This window comes from Mustela lutreola, chromosome 6, assembly GCF_030435805.1.
Source record: "Mustela lutreola isolate mMusLut2 chromosome 6, mMusLut2.pri, whole genome shotgun sequence".
NCBI lineage: Eukaryota > Metazoa > Chordata > Mammalia > Carnivora > Mustelidae > Mustela > Mustela lutreola.
In genome coordinates this window covers 22439062-22456176 of record NC_081295.1, presented here as the reverse complement: position 1 = coordinate 22456176, position 17115 = coordinate 22439062, and the positions used below count along the sequence as shown (strand labels likewise).

The window sequence follows — 17115 nt, the reverse complement described above, 5'->3', positions numbered from 1 at the left end:
ATCACACACACATGAAGCTTAATTAATTTTTTTCATTTATCTTATAATTCTTCAACCTAGATCCTAATTAAAGGATGGGCCAGCCAGGAAGTCATCTGGAATATAATGTTACATCTGGGTCCATTTACAAGGGATCATTTGAGAAGGAAAGGGTCGGGTCTTACTATATCAGAAATGGTTAAAAATGAGTTAAAATTAAGAACTCTCTCTTTACAATCCCAGAAAGAAATCATCGAAGAGTATATAAAATTTCTTACAATGCATCATTAGAAATTAATATTTTGAGATCTCTGCTGATTCTGGGGCAGATTTTTATGATATTTGATAAAAAAAAAAAAACAGAGAACAAAATAAAGGAAAACCTTATAGCCTACATCAGACATCTCAAATAACAGAGTCCCAAATAAATGTTGTGTGACAGTCTTGTCAGGCAAAGCTATTTAGATTTTTATTGGAGTCATGTAAAACTTAGCATTTTGTATTCTAGATGAGCGGTACGATATGTATTTAACATATGGGGAGGATGACACATGGGGGCTAATTTTTTTTTCTTCCTAGAAACTTTAGTTTTATACCGCTTATATTCTACTTTCCAAAAGTAATACCGTAAGCATAATTATCTGCACAGAGAGTATTAATGTTACTACCAGCTTCCTTGTATTTTCTTCTTCAATCTTGACATTGGCCTGAATTGCAAGTTCTTCAAGCTCTTGTTTCGCAAACCGTTCTTCATCAGAATCTTCCTCAAATTCAGTTCCAATTTTCTTTTCGGTTTTGAGCATTAGTTTCTCTTGAAGAAATTCTTCAAACTGAATGTGGAAAATGCCCCATTTTTCCGCTAACTGTCTTCCACAGACAGTTTTGCCAGAACCGTGGGGTCCAATAAGGCATATTCTTACTGGAGGAGCCTGCCACAGAAGGTGGGTTGGGGGGAGTGGGTAGGAGGAGAGTGAAGGCAAGGAAGTTTTGAGTAATTTAGAAAACATAAGGCTTATTAGTTGCTCTCCCTAAAACTGAATTATCCCTTCACAACACCAATTGTGTCAGAAGCGACAACCATATACATATTTCAGCAGTCCTCCTAGGCACCATATAAAAATTGAAGTTCATGAAAATAGCCCGAATTATTCAGAAGTATTTTAATTGTGTTCTATATGTTCTGTTTTAGAAAGCTTTGGAATTAGAGGCATTGGTTGGCCCAGTCAGTAGGACATGCAACCCTTGATCTCAGGGTTGTGAGTTCAAGCTCCATATTGGGTGTGGACTGTACTTCATTGGGGGAAAAAAAAAAAAGAAAGTACTGGTGTTCTCAAAAGTGTAAGTGACTATATATTGTGATTAGTTTATTTTGATCTTGTAATCCCATGCTCAGGAATTATACTAATAAAAGAATTTAAGAGAAACAAAAAATGACATGCCCGAAGATTTCCTAAGTATTATATCATATCCACAATGACAAGGATCCACAATGAAAATACTGTGAAAAATGTATAACAATTAGATGTTAAAATAGTATGAAACTGTTGGAGCATCAGAGGTCTATGTAGAAATATATAAGCTTTCATTGATAAATGTTAAGTGAAAAAGCAGATTATAAAATATTATATACCCTGGAAAGAATATACACCCATGTGGAAGAGGGTGAAAGTAAAATTTAAAAAATGAAGGTTCTTGTCTAAAACTGGTGCAATTATGTGTGTACTTTATTTTTAAAATGGATAAAATATTACCACAATGTGTTATTTTATTATGGTATTAAAATATACATAACATAAAATTTATCATTTTAACCATCTTTTCAGTTTAAATTCAGATATTTTATTGAGATGGTATACTTAAATACCACAAAATACCATAAAATGCACCTTTTTAACATATATAATTCAGTAGTTTTGAGTATATTCATTTTAGCCATTTTTAAGTGTATAAATCAGTGGCATTAAGTACATTCACAATGTTGTACAACGATCACCATTGTCTGTTTCCAGAACTTTTTCATCATCCCACACTGAAATTCTGTACCCATTAAACAATAACTCCATTCTCTTCCCACCTCCCGTCCTCCTCACCCTGCCCCCAGCTGCTAGTAATCATGATTCTATTTTCTGTGCCTATGAAATTGCCCACTTAACCCAGCTGGCTCTTAAGGTAGCAAGCAATAAATGCAGCTGTCTCTTTTTACTTCAGCTAAAAAGACAGTATGTGTTGGTTTGACACAAGTCATTACTGCCAAAATAAAAAAAAGATAATTATCTTATTTATTTTTCAAGAAGTTGTTCTTGGAACTTAGATATTTTCACCATATTGTTATATCAGATTGGGGGCTTCACTATTAAGTAAAGCGATGAAGGTTGGCGGTAAGTCCTTGAAAAAGCACCCAGAAGCAATCATTAGGACTGGGTAGTCATATTGTTTTCACCTTTAATGGTTCTTTATGAGCCACATACTCCTCAGGATGCTCCAGAAACTTCTCTTTAGCCTCAGGACTTGAAAAGTAGTAGATCTTTTCTCGATATTTAGCTGCTTCTTCTGTGCTGCCTGGTTGTAGGATGAAGTTTTCTTTGAGAAACACAGGACAAAAGTGCTTTGTATCTCCCAAGTGCCTTCTCTTCTCTTTAATTCTATCTTCATTCTACAAATATTATCCAGTGTGGAGAATAGTATTAAAAACATTTTGATGAAAGACTAAAAATTAAGTAAAAATAAATTAAAATAATGCATCTTGAATGCAAAAGAACCGATAAGGCCCCAAATTAAAAGAATCTGTTTTCATTTAATTACTGATAGATAATTAATTGGGTGGGTATCAAATGAAAATCATTCTTAAAATTCCGGTGCTAAGGGAGTAGAGTAGGGTCTGAAAATGACCTGTTCCTTTTGCAAATACTTCTCCTTATTATCACGCAAGTGGCCTCCCAAGGCCATTACCACCTGTGTCTTATGTGAAACACTCACTTCCTTTAAATTTTGTCTCTAATACTTGTAGATGTTCCTGTGGAAAAAAATTTAAAAGACTTCCCTTTTCTTTTTTCATGGGTGTAGTATGTTGTCTAAGAAGCCCTGGCATTTCAGGTGTCAAGTGAAGTTGAGTTTAGGCCAAGTGTGTTGAAAAATTTATAAAATAATTTATTTATAAAATTGAGGAAGACTGCTTGTTTTCTTGAGGTCCAAAGTGCTAGTTACCATTCTGGATATACGCACTTTCAATGATGTGACCAATGTGAATGGACAATAATAAAGAAGTCATACCTCTTCTTCCTCCTCCTCTTCCTCTTCTATCTCCTCATCAGCTTCAGCTTCTGCCTGATAGTCTTCTGTTTCTTCATCATAATCTTCCATAGTTAACTCCCATGCAACATACTGGAAGGGTCCTGTAAAAAAAAATTAATAAATACATAAAAAAGTAACTTTTGGGAAGATATTTTTAGGATAAAAGGATATTAGCATATTATAGTAATCAAAGATTAAGAAGAGTGATTATAATAATTGATCTTAGTTGAAAGGTGTACACACAGGTCTTCACGAATTCTTTAAGTGACAACTGGCTGGGTTGGCCAGTGCTCTTTGGGCCTCGTGCTGTTCTGATTAACAGATTTAAATATTTGAAGTCTTGACCCTAAATATACTGGATGCTTTACTTCGTAAACCATCAAGAAGGTCTTCAAACTTTCATGATGCTTTTAATGATATAGTAATATCTTGACAATAACTGCTAAGATTACAGCTCTTACTTTCCATAGTCTCCACTACTTTTTGAAGTAGTTCCTCTGGAGTTTTGTCAGCAATCTCCAAGTTTAAAATGTGAACCAATGACTCTTTGATTGTTCCTTCCAGTTGTTTCCATATGTAGTTGAAATGTTTAATCTTCTCTTTAATTGGCTCCATTTCAGGAACATCAGGATAAGCATCTTCTGGAAACTCAGGGAGTACAACTTCTGAGGTAAAGGTTAGAGGAAAGAAAAAAGATTCTTAAAATATTGTATCTTTAGCCATATTGCCAAAATAATTTATACTTTATAGTATTTTAAAAAACATTTGAAAGAAATATACTTCATTTTCTAGGTAATAATATAAATGCATAAATTCATGTTTTAATTTATGCTTTGTTTTTTGTATTGGCTTAGATGAATTATTATCTACTAAAAAGATAAAAATCATGGATAATTAATAAGAATTTTGTATGGCAACTTTATTAGTAAAACATATAAAATAAAATTTGGTGAAGAAGAGTACTAAAGAGTACTAAACACTTTTTAAAAAATTTATTTATTTATTTATTTGACAGAGAGAGAGAGAGATCACAAGTAGGCAGAGAGACAGGCAGAAAGAGAGAGAGAGAGAAGGAAGCAGGCTCCCCACTGAGCAGAGAGCCCTATGTAGGACTCGATCCCAGGACTCTGAGATCATTACCTGAGCTAAAGGCAGAGGCTTAACCCACTGAGCTACCCAGGCACCTGCCACATACATTTTACTGTAATAAGCTAAATTAATTGCATATCAGCTGGCATACGGCATAGAAAGAAATAGGTAGGAAGTTGGTGCTATGCTTAAAATAAGGGACTGGACTAAAAGAATATGAAAAGTATTTTCACAGACTAACTATTTTTATAATATAACCTGTTTCAGATAATTCTTTAGTTTCCAGGCCATCTTTGGATCCTTTTGAAATTTCTGTTCCAACTGTGGTATCCTCAGCAGGCTCAATGACTTAAAAAAGAAATCTGATAGTTAGTGTTTGAATTTTAAAGCATTATTGCTTTATGAAGTTTCTGGCACAAAGAAAATTTCAAAACATGGTTTAATTATATAGACTATGTCTAAGTGAAAATACAGTTTTCCTGTTAGGTAAAGTATGGCATTAAATACTTAATAACTTAGGGCAGAAAATGAAGAACATGTAACAACACATAAAAAGACATGGACCAAAATAATAATGGACGCATGGCACATATAAGTCTGACAGATAACTATTGTTAAATATCACTCAAACTTCTGTTCACATGCCATCAGACTAGCAGTTCCTGACATTTCTTTTAATTTCTTAAATACTCCTAAATATCATAAAATGGCAAGGAAAGACAATGATACATCAAAGCCCAGCTGTGGGCGTAAGTGTGGCAAAACTCAGGAGAATCTCCATAGTATCACTGTTGAAGGTAGAGAGCAAACATTGTTTTCCTGGATGATGTAAGACTTGCTTCACATGCACATTCAGCATAGATGGTTCAGGGAAGGAAGAACTAATTATCTATCTTCTCACCATAGTTTTTTCTAGTTCTGAGACACAAATTTGTGTAGACCAAATTTATATTTGTATAATATTATATGAAATATACATATATGTCTCTATAGAATACATTATACCAATCATAATAATTAAGTTATATAATTAATTATAATAGATTGCAATTATTATAATTATAATTAATTATATTATTCTAATATCAGAATAATATTCTACTAGAGTATTCTAATGGAGTATTCTAAATAACAGAATTAGAATAGATTCTAATTAATTAGAATATTCAGATAAATAGAATTAGAATATTCTAATAATGTGATATTTAATTGTATTTACATAATTGGAATAATAATGTATAATATAATTAAATATAACAATATAGTTATATTAAATCATATTTACATATCTATAATAATAATATTCTAATGTTTTAAAAATATAATTATATGATATGTAATTATATTTACATATATATATAAAACACTGTAACACTGGAAACTGTCTTCTAAGCTAAAGTAGTAGCTGGGTCCTCTTTCATCAGAATTCTATAATTAAAACTCAAGAGAATAGGATGTAGAAGAAGACAAGCCTAGGGCTGCTCTGGTGGTGACATGTATGATTGTTAGGTGCTCAATTATCTAAAGAAAAGCATTATAAATGATGGCAAAGACAAGAACATCAAGAATATACAGAGAATTCTAAACTGTCTTCATTTCTCTAATTACAGAATGCAAGTCAGAATGATGAAGATTCAGCCACAGTCTAGAAGAGACAGATAAGATGAATACTTACTAAACATCACCACTTGAACTAGGTCATTGCACATTAACTTGACCTTCAGGTCTATGTTGGAGAGTACCAGGCAAAACATTAAAGTGAAAGACACATATGGATATGTATATGTGTTGGGGGGGGTTGGGTGTGGTTCTTATAAATACTCTACCTACCCTTCCTGTTGCCCTACTCCACCTGTATGATCTGAAGTCAGCAGCTTATGACCAGAGCCACCCAGGAACCCCTAGGTGATTCTTTTTAAAAAATTAATATTAATTTAAATTCTAGTGTAGTTAACATACAGTGTAATATTAATTCCAAGGGAGCAATATGGTGATTCGACACTTCCATCTATTACTCAGTGCTCATCAAGGTAATTGTGCTCTTTATCCCCTTCACCTATTTCCCCCACCTGCCTGCCCACCTCTCCTCTGGTAACCATTTGTTCTCTATAGTGAAGAGTCTGTCCTCTCTTTTTTTTCTCCTTTGTTCTTTTGTTTTGTTTTTTAAATTCCACACATGTGTGAGATCATATTTGCTTTGATTGGTTTATATTCTGTTTAGCATTATACCCTTTACATCCAAATGGCAAACTTTCATTCTTTTTTTTTAATGGCTGAGTAATATTCCTCTGTGTGTGTGTGTGTGTGTGTGTGTGTATCACATCTTCTTTATTCATTCATGTATCAGTGGACACGTGGCTGCTTCCATAACCTGATTATTGTAAATAATGCTGCAATAAACATAAGGGTGCATGTATCCTTGCAGATTAGGGTTTTCGTATTTTTTGTTAAATACCAAGTAGTGTGATTACTGGATCCTAGCATAGTTCTATTTTCAACTTTTTGAAAAAAACTCCGTAGTGTTTTCCACAGTGGCTGTATCGGTTTGCATTCCCACCAAAAGGGCAAGAGGGTTCCTTTTCCTCCACATCATAGCCAACGCTTGTTGTCTCTTGTGTTGTTGATTTTAGTCACTCTGACTGGTGTGAGGTGGTATCTCATTGTGGTTTTGATTTGTATTTCCCTGAGGAGGAGTGATGTTGAGCATCTTTTCATCTTTTCTTTTGGCCATCAGAGACTTGGGTGATTTTGATGCGGATCATTTACTGTATATACAGGAGTCCTCTCACCCACATTCTGCTTTCTGTGGTTTCAGTAAACTGGTCAGCCACAGTCCAGAAGCAGATGACAAGCTGTCAGAAGGTCAACAGTAGCCTCACGGTCACTCCACCATGCGTACATCACTCACCTCACTTCATCTCACCATGCTGGCGCTTTATCATCTCACATCCCAAGATGGGTGAGTACAGTACAATAAGATATTCTGAGACAGAGAGACTACATTCATATCTTGATTTTGGACTTCCAGCCTTCAGAACTGTGAGAGAATAAATTTTTGCTGTTTGAAGCCACTAAGTTTGTGGTAATTTGTTAATGGCAACCCTAGGAAGCTAACACATTCCTCAACAGTCTCGCTGAAACCACGCATTGGAGAGCAATGTGGAATTTAGTGAAAATTCAGCAAGGAAGCAATGAAGGGGACTTGCTGTCTTGTAGCAGACCCTGTTGGTAACTCACTCTTCTTCTTCCGGGCAGAGCCCGGCTTTTGTTCTAGTGTTTACCCTTCCCCTCCTGGCTGAGGGAGGGCGACCCCACCTCCAGCTCCAGGAATTTATCCTGATTGGTACAAGCCAAAGCATTGTTTCCTTTCTTTCTGTTATCAGGGGATGGAATATGACTATTGACTTTGAGAATGCTGAGATTTAGTTTAGCCTTATCTAGGAGTGGGGATCCTGAGCTTTGGCCTTTCTAGAAGTTACATAAGGCTGACTGCTAGCCAGTGACGAAGTTACTGAGGCATTAACGACTTGCAGACACCTTGCTAGGCGCTTTACATAAAATGTTTCTATCCCTGTAAAAGCAATGTTTGGTAACCATGCCTAACCCAGGTTAATGAAGAACTTGAGGTGCAGAACAAGTGACGTAAGGTGTCATATAGCAACCAAGGTGAAGTTTAAAAAGGGTTAATGAGATCATATGGATTACCTGCATTTAGAGAAAGCTTCAAACTCCCTAAACCTCTGGCCTCCGCCTCGCTGTCCAATCTCATCTTCCCCTTTCCTCTTGCTCACTATGCTCTGGTCACACTCAGTTTCTTCCTTGTCCATTGAGTTGTGCCCACCTCTGAGCCTTCGCAGTGGAAAGATCTTTGCACAGCTCCTTTTCAGTCTTTCTGCCTTGCCTCACATATCATTTTCTCAGATGACACTCTTCTTTGGCCATAATGTTTACTCTTGCTTCTTCCTTCCAAAGTACCCCGCTGGCCTCCAGCTTGCTCATTCATTCAACAAACATTTATTGAGCACCTACTAGATCCCAGGCTCTGCTTTAGTGTCTTTATACATATCCATAGCACTTAACACTATCATAATTATTTTAGATATTTATTTGTTTAGTCTTATTCTTTACCATTGAATGACAACTCTTTGAAAAGGGACTTGAGGGGTACCCGGGTGGCTCATTTGGTGAAGTGTCTGCCTTTGGCTCAGGTCATGATCCCAGGGTCCTGGAATAGAGCCCCACATCTGGCTCCCTGCTTAGTGGGAAGTCTACTTCTCCTTCTCCCACTCCCCCTGCTTGTGTTCCCTCTCTCGTTGTCTCTCTGTCTCTGTGTGTCAAATAAATAAATTAAATCTTAAAAAAAAAAAAAAAGAAAGGGACCTTGACTATCTTGATCATTGATTGCTGAGTTTTTAGTAGCTATGGCAATGCCTGCTGCTTTGCCTGGTACTTAGAAAGAATTCAATAAATATTTGTTAAAGGAATGTATTTCTTCATGTTTATTAATAGCTGACTCTATTATAGGACGATGAGGTGCTTGGAATAAAACATTGTGATAAGAGCCAATGGTTACTGGAAGCCCAGCTTCTTACAAGTTCCATATAATTTGCCTATACTTAACTAGTACATAAAGAACAAATTGGTACCATTGGGTACTCTGGATAAAATTTAAAAATTCCAAAAGTAATGGATTTATGTTAGAATGTTTTTTTCTTTTTCTTTTTTTTCATGTGGTAAATTCATATACTGTAAAATTTACCATCTTAGCCATTTTAGGTACACAGTTTAGTGGTATCCAATACATCCCCAGTGTGGTGTAACCATCACCCCTTTTCAGCCCATAACTCTTTTCACCTCATAAAACAGAAACTCTGTACTCATTAAATAATAACTCCCTATTCTTCTCACCCCCCTAAACTCCTGGTAACTATTATTCTACTTTCTAATTTTATGATTTTGACTACTCTAAGTACTCCATATAAGTGGAATCATAGGGTCTTTGTCTTTTTGTGATTTAAGTGAAAAAAAAAAAAAAAAACAATTGTCCCCTTAACTAATTTAGAAGAAAAGACTTTGGGTGCCTGGTTGGCTCAGATGGTTACGTGTCTGCCTTCAGCTCTGGTCATGATCCCAGGGTCCTGGGATCGAGCCCCGCATCCGGCTCTCTGCTCAGCGGGGAGCCTGCTTCCTCTTCTCTCTCTGCCTGCCTCTTTGCCTACTTGTGATCTCTGTCTGTCAAATAAATAAATAAAATATTAAAAAAAAAAGAAAAATAAATAAATAAAATCTTAAAAAAAAAAAAAGAAGAGAAGACTTTGTGGTAGAAGAGACCTTTGAATAGAAGAAGTAATCACTGGCTAAAGCAGATGCAAGACCTTTTGTGAAACAGAATGTGGCTCAGTGTGGCCAAAACAGACCATTTTACAGAAGTGAACCTGCCCTGGAGAAGCCCAGTCATGTCTACACTGTCTAGCATTGGTCTAGGATTGACCCTAACTGGAGTAGGACACTGGCTTTAAAAGATCCAGAGTAGGTTCTCTGGGGGGAAATAATCAGATTAAAAGCAACAAAACTAAATTGTTCCCTAGACCTGTTACATTCGTAAATACTAATTGTGAGATATTGTGGATATTGGAACTATGGGGATGTGTTTGATGTGTTATATTTAATGGATGTCAGTTTCTTTTATTTCTTTTGGTATTTTACGGCCTGTCTTCTTATAAAACATAGGTGGAAGAATTGTTGTCAGTCAAATTGATTAGGTATTGAAAAAATACAATGAAGTTTCTGGTCACACCAGTCAGAATGGCTAAAATTAATAAGTCAGGAACGAATAGGTGTTGGGGATGGTGAGAATGAGGAGAAAGGGGAACCCTCTTACCTGGTTGGTGGGAATGCAAGCTTGGCAGCCACTCTGGAAGACAGCATGGAGGTTCCTCAAAAAGTTAAAAAAAGAGCTACCCTACAACCCAGCGATTTCTCTACTAGGTATTTATCCAAAGGATGCAAACACAGTGATTTGAAAGGGCACCCCCACCCCAATGTTTATAGCAGCAATGTCCACTATGGACGGAGCCCAGATGGCCTAGACAGATGAATGGATAAAGAAAATGTGGTATATGTATATACTATAGAATATGACTTAGCTATTAAAAAGAATGAAATCTTACCATTTACAACAACATGGGTGGAGCTAGAGGGTATTATGTAAGTGAAATCAGTCAACCAGAAAAAGACAAATATCATATGATCTCTTTTATATGTGGAATTTAAGAAACAAAACAGATGAACATAGGAGAAGGGAGGGAAAAATAAAATAAGATAAAATGAGAGGGAGAGATAAACCATAAGAGACTCTAAACTAGCATCTGCCTTTGGCTTGAGTCAGATTCCAGGGCCCTGTATGGGGCTCCCTGCTCAGCGGGAGGCCTGCTTCTACCTCTTCCACTCCTCCTGCTTCTGTTCTTTCACTTGCTGGGTCTCTCGCTGTCAATTAAGTAAATAAAATCTTAAAAAAAAAAAAAAAGAGACTCTTAACTATAGGAAACAAATTGAGGGTTGCTGGAGGTGAGGAGGTCGGGGATGGGGTAACTGGATGATGGATATTAAGGAGAGAGCACACGATGTAACGAGCACTGGGTGTGATACACAACTTATGAATCACTAAACTGTACCTCTGAAACTAATAATATACTATATGCTAATTAATTGATTTTAAATTAAAAAACAACAACAACAAAGAAACAAAAAAACAATGAAGTTTCTAGGTAGGAGTTTAAGTCAACAGAGTTGAGGGATTTCTAAAAGGCAATTGTGTATTTCATCCTGCTAACTCCTCTGTCTGGCACAAGGTATCTGATTTTATACCTATTGTCCCATAAAGCTAAGGCTAATCTTGTAGTAAAAATGATGTGTGTTGAACTTGAGATTTCTCACTGTAATTACAAGTTTTGGTTACAAGTTCTGGTCCTTGTACAGCTAACAGCAGGTTCCCAGCCCTTAACTGCTCTAGACTGGCATCTAGCTGCAGGTATCTGAAGACCTCTAGTTTGTACGATTAGTTTCTAATCTAGTAGTAATCATGCTTGAAAGTATTTTTGTGCCTCATTGCCTCCACAGTGGGGTCTCCCATCTTGCTGCTTTAAGATCCTCTCTGGCCCTGAGAGTGACTTTCATTGCCCACAGACTACTTCTTGCCCTGTACTAGTCCACAGAACTGGACCCCTGCAGTAGGGCTGGCTTAATGAGTGTGGGACCTGTGCACTTGCACAAGGTCTTTTGCTTAGAATGGTCTCACACTTAGATTAATGCTCTTCCCTGTCATTTTAATTTTTAGTAATTTTACCTTTGAACTGTTCTATAAGCAAAAGCCAGAGGGGCTCCAATGGGACAAAAGAGAGGGCATGTGAGCAGAGATAGGCACAGTATGTGTTTGCTATCCCTTGCTCTCACGTTCTCATGAACATTCCTGATGCCCTGTCATTACCCTAGAATTCGAGGGGACCACATATGAGGGAGTGTGACCCACTGGTGGGGGCAGGGGAGGATGATGGCGGCCCTGATACACCACACTTTCCCTTCAAACTAAAATTTGCTCCAGATGCTGAAAGAAGGTGATAACAGTCAGAGACATGAATAACCAAGGAACCTTTCTTACTCATGTTACTTTCCTGTATTAGCTAAACACTTAGGCTGAAAAGGATGACACAGAAGGAAAAGAAAAGATAGGGCAATCCAGAGTTCCCTATCTTGCAGTCTTTCCTTAACCATTAGGAAGTTAAAGTTAGAAAGTGTGCTAGAACTTATGTGCATATTAAGAAGTGAAGTTAAAAGCTCAGCTAGTTTTGTGCATGAAGCTGAATGTACAATGAAATGCATGTAAGGGGAGTCTGGGTGTTGGGGTCTGCTTAAGAGCTAAGCATGGAGCCTGCTTAAGATTCTCTCTCCTCCCTCTGCCCCTCCCTCCACTGTTCCTGCACTCCCCTCCACCCCCCAACAAAAAGAATGAAAGGCAATGTATGTCTAAGCTGCAAAATGCAAATTGTGTAATTATGGTGATTCCACATATGAGTTAAATGCTTTTATATTTGCATTTCAAAATAGCATTGAATAGCATAAAGACAAATAGTAAAATTCATGCCAGTGAATAAAATTTAAAATTTTTGTCTACTTAGAACAAGATTAATTAGCAGATAAAAAGCACCATGACAAACTGAGAGAGAGGCCATGGAAGAAAAGAAAACACTTTATATTTTAGTATGTTTAAAAGCACTTTTCCCTGCTTTTGGAACCAGGTGACTCACAGATTACATGGCTGGCCCTGGTCCTGAGTGCCGATACCAGGGCGGAGATCTGGCTTTTCTACCACACTATAAACCAACTGATTTGAACTAAATGGCTGCTCTCTGGGAGCTCCTGTCACCATTCTTCACCTGCTGCCATTTTGTTAATATAGAAAAGACAAATACACACACGTGTGCACACACAGACATACCCAATAGACGGGAGTGGAAGGAGGGACACGGCGGCCCTAAACAGAGTCTAACCTGATTCAGGTTCTGTTTCAGGGACCTCAGGTGCTTCAGACTCCTCAGGTAAGGATCCCTTGGTGTCCTCGGCTATCTCCAAGGCCTCAGAACCTTCCTGAAGGTAGGGCTCCTCAATTTCAATCACCTCGTCAGCCTCCAGTTCAGCCTCTTCTACTTCTAGAAAAAAATGAGGAGAAATAAATTATTACTTGGTTTAGGTCAATAGATATTTCATTGGGTGCTAGATATTCTGATCAGTGCTGAGACCAAAACAAAGAATAAGGAATGGCCCCTGTCCTCCTGGAGCACGGGGTTTGATGGGACAGACAGATACTTTGTCTGCCTATTTCATCTATCCAAATGTAGCCACAGTGTGCAGTACATGTGCTCAGAGCCCTATGGGAGTAGCAGCCTAAGGGTTTTAACAGAAACTGGAAACAGCCCCAAAGTCCATTCAGTAAGAATATGGATAGAACAACACGGTCTGATATGGAGCCGTTGAAATGAAGCTAATCCAAATTGAGATGTGCTGAAAGTATGAAAACACAATGGATTTCAAAGACTTAGAAAAACCAAACGTGAAATATATTCAGTATTTTTTTGTACTGATTGCTAAAATAATATGCTGGATATAGTATATTAAATAAATATAATTAATTTCACCTGTTTCTTTTTGCTTTTTAGGCAGCTACTAGAAAATTTACAGTTATGTTTGCGGCTTGCATTGTATTTCCATTTGGCAGCGTGAGGCTAAATTTAATGTATAATGATGGATTTTCTTATATCTAATTACAAATAATGGAACACATTGATCAGTATGGCAAATGTAAATTTTAAAAACGCAATACCAAGCTTTATGTAGTTGCATGGAAGTCTTTCGGGAAGAAGATGGGGCGAATGGTAAAAAAAACCTATCTCCGCTATTCCTTTTAATATATTCATGAAATTGAAAAACAAGATATTTCTATGCAGATGATATGGAAAACAAAACAAAACAAAACAAAACAAATGAGCTTGTTTTCTGGACTCCTGTGGAAATTTCTGCCCCCAGTGAGTACCTTCCAAGACTATCGGGTATGATAGTCTTTGGCATTCGAATTTTGATCTGAATCTGCATGATTAAAACACCCAGAGCAAAGCAACTTCGTGTTCTTGGCATGCCTGGGGGGGGGGGGCAGTCTGTTAAGCCCTCAGGTCCTGATCCCAGGTCCTGATCTCCCACTCCCTCTGCTTGTGTTCCCTCTCTTGCTGTGTCTTTCTCTGTCAAATAAATAAATAAAAATCTTAAAAAAAAAAAAAGAATTATTATTATTTATTTATTTAAGAGAAAGAGAGAGAGACACACACACACACACCACGGGGGTTGGGGTAGGAGGGTAGGGGTGGAGGGGGTAGAGGGAGGGGGAAGCAGCCTCCCCACTGAGCAGGGGATCCAGATGCAGGGCTTGATCCCAGGATCCTGGGATCATGACCAGAGGGGAAGGCAGCCACTTAAAGACTAAGCCCCCCAGGCCACCCCTATAATAATGAAAGATTCTTAAAAAAAAAAAAAAGAAGAAGAAAGGCAAAACATACCTAAAAAAAGAAAAATGTTCTAGGTCTACACCAGGACTACAGTACATGTAGCTTCTAAGTATGTGTCTTACACTGGGGTGACTCTCTTTTGTCATATAGAGGAATGATGGTGAGACACACAAGGAAGTAGTAGCATTTGCTGAATCCTACTAGGGTTTGGAATGAAGTTATGTGCTGTACAGCAAAAACTCACTATGTATCTCTCATAGTAAAAAAAAAATACTTCCAATATGCATACATGTAAATTATTTTTAATTTTTATCCATATTAGGTACTTTATGTAACATACAAATAAACAGAGTTTCTATAATGATGCAGAGAGGTGTAAAAAGTTCTAATATTCTTCTAGAATTCTAAGCGATAATCTGTATACCAGAAAAGTCACAGATGGCCTGAAATGTTCTAAGATGCTCACACTACCTGTGATTTTTACTAAGTATCTATTGCTTCATAATAAATTACTCCAAAATTTAGTGATTAAAGCAACGGTAACCACATATCATCCTTGCAGTTTCTGGGGTCAGGAATTTGGGAGTAGCTTAATTGGTGCTTCTGGCTCTGGGTCTCTCCAGAGACCCAGATGTCAAATGAAGATGTCAGTCAGGGTTGCAGTCCCTGAAGGCTTGCTTGGGGCTGGAGGACTGACTTCCCAGCTGGCCACTCAAAGCCTGAACTGAACTCAGGGAGCAGAGATAAGCTCTGTATTAAGTCCCGACCCACAGAAACGTGTACAGAATAAAAACCGTAGTTGTTTTACAGTTTCGGGGTGGCTTGTTGTCAACAAAGGAAAACTGAAATACTTTTCACTCTTTTGAGTGGATAGACCCTTTTGGCAGTATGGTGAAACTTAAGGACACTCCTTAGAATAATGCTTTCAATCCCATAAAATACAATACATAAGAAACCAATTATATTGAAACACAGTTATGAAGATATCAAAATAAATTTTGTGCTGTAGGAAATTTGTGCATCTTTACTAATGCATTACATAACAAGAACTAGCAGCTGGTCTAATTACCATCATTTTGGGAATCGTGATTAAGCATACGCAGGATATATAAAACTGTAACATGATATGAAAATATCTTAGTTTCTATTGGTAAGAAAATCAAGATACTACTAATATTATTATGGTTCGTTGCCTATATTAATTATTAAGTGAAGGAAATACTAAATTCCAGGTTAAGGTTAGTGAAAATAAAGTTGTAACTATTTTCCCATTCAAGTTCACAGACCTCTGTATTTTATCCATGAACTCCAGGTTAAGAACTTTGGTCTTAAAAGAAACTGCTGGAGTAAGTTCTTTTATAACAGATGAAAGTTTAAGTTCAAAGACAATAGGTATAGCAGGAGATGCTGTTTTCTCAATTCCTGCAGGATCCTTATACTAGAAGGAATTCCAGCATTCATGTGTCCTATGTGACAAGGGAAGCCATTTTAAGACACGTGGCATAAGCTGTCTATTGTGGATCCCAAGTGGGAGCACACGTAGGTATCTGTGTCAGAGCTCTTTTCCTATGACTCCATTACTCTAGTGACCACACAATTTATTTTCCAAATTGGAACACTGAGCATGAAAGTGGGGCAAATAAATATTTCTGTACCATAGGCATAGCATAGACCTAGACTCTCATTAGCAAACTGGGAAATATGGTCATGCTCTCTGTAATTCGCTGGAATACTGCAGTTGCCTGCAGTAACGGTACAAAATTAAATGACGCATTATTAATGATGTAAATCTGTGTTTGCCTTTTGATTTCTCGCTCATATCTTCCAAAAGCCTTTGGTCTGCTTCTATTCTGAATGCTTCTTCAGTGGCTTTTCTGAAATAAAAATGTCCAAAATTTAATCATCTTTGGAAATTCAGATATTTTACAATATTCTAGGGTTTAAGGCTTATAGTGGTTAAAAATTGAGTAAATTTTGCATAATGTTCATTATACTCTTTAACTTTACAATGTAAATGTTTAATTTGCTCATATTAAAGCCACCTAATTTCAGGGTTTTCTGTTTTTCCCTTTTTAGTTAAGAAACGTTGCAATGTTATACTTTAAAAAATTTTGGCTATTAATTAAGAAATCTGTTAAAATTCATTAAAGATTGTCTATGCTAAAAAGGTAAATGGGAGAAGTTGTACCATTTTCCCTCCTGAATAAGTCAGAAATGTTCAGAAAAAAAAAGTTAAGTGACAAAAAGTGTAATACAAGGCTCTGTATAGTACAATTTTAATTTTGTATTTGAAGTTTATATAAATAATGATTAAAAGCCCAGAAGTATAAACTGTTAATAGTAATTATCTTTGGATGCTGGCATTATGAGAGTTTTTACTTTTACTTATTATTTTTTACATTAAAATTTTTTCTATAGTGAATAAATAGATAATTATCTTTGCAATCTTTTCAACACAGTAATAATGAAATTTGAAAAGACATGAGATATGAAAACTTAATTGTCTAGAGGGAATCTGTTTTTCATTAGGGTTGCAGCACTAAGCCTGACTTAATGGTGAAGACAGACAGGTATAAGGAAAGCTAGTAAAGTGATGGAGAAAAGTAATATTTATTAAAAATTAAAATGTGTATACCTTTAACCTAGAAATTCTATATCTAGGAATTTAGCTCTCAGGAATCAGCATACTACTGCACAAAGAAAC

The 17115-nt window shown here is 36.7% G+C and overlaps 1 protein-coding gene across 12 annotated transcripts in view; it reads right to left on the bottom strand.

Moving 5' to 3' along the window:
- The window catches only part of AK9 (adenylate kinase 9), a 112147-nt gene that overhangs the window by 43129 nt on the left and 51903 nt on the right, over window positions 1–17115 (bottom strand). For 5 of the 12 annotated variants that reach the window (XM_059176881.1, XM_059176883.1, XM_059176887.1 and 2 more), the window contains exons 18-23: window positions 12906–13064; window positions 4618–4707; window positions 3732–3935; window positions 3250–3371; window positions 2420–2632; window positions 648–908 (exon numbers count right to left, since the gene is read on the bottom strand). In XM_059176881.1, coding sequence (XP_059032864.1) covers window positions 648–908; window positions 2420–2632; window positions 3250–3371; window positions 3732–3935; window positions 4618–4707; window positions 12906–13064 — 1049 coding nt within the window. Of the gene's footprint in view, window positions 1–647; window positions 909–2419; window positions 2633–3249; window positions 3372–3731; window positions 3936–4617; window positions 4708–12905; window positions 13065–14757; window positions 16286–17115 lie in introns of those variants that run through there. The other 7 variants (XM_059176891.1, XM_059176882.1, XM_059176884.1 and 4 more) reach the window with 7 other exon arrangements.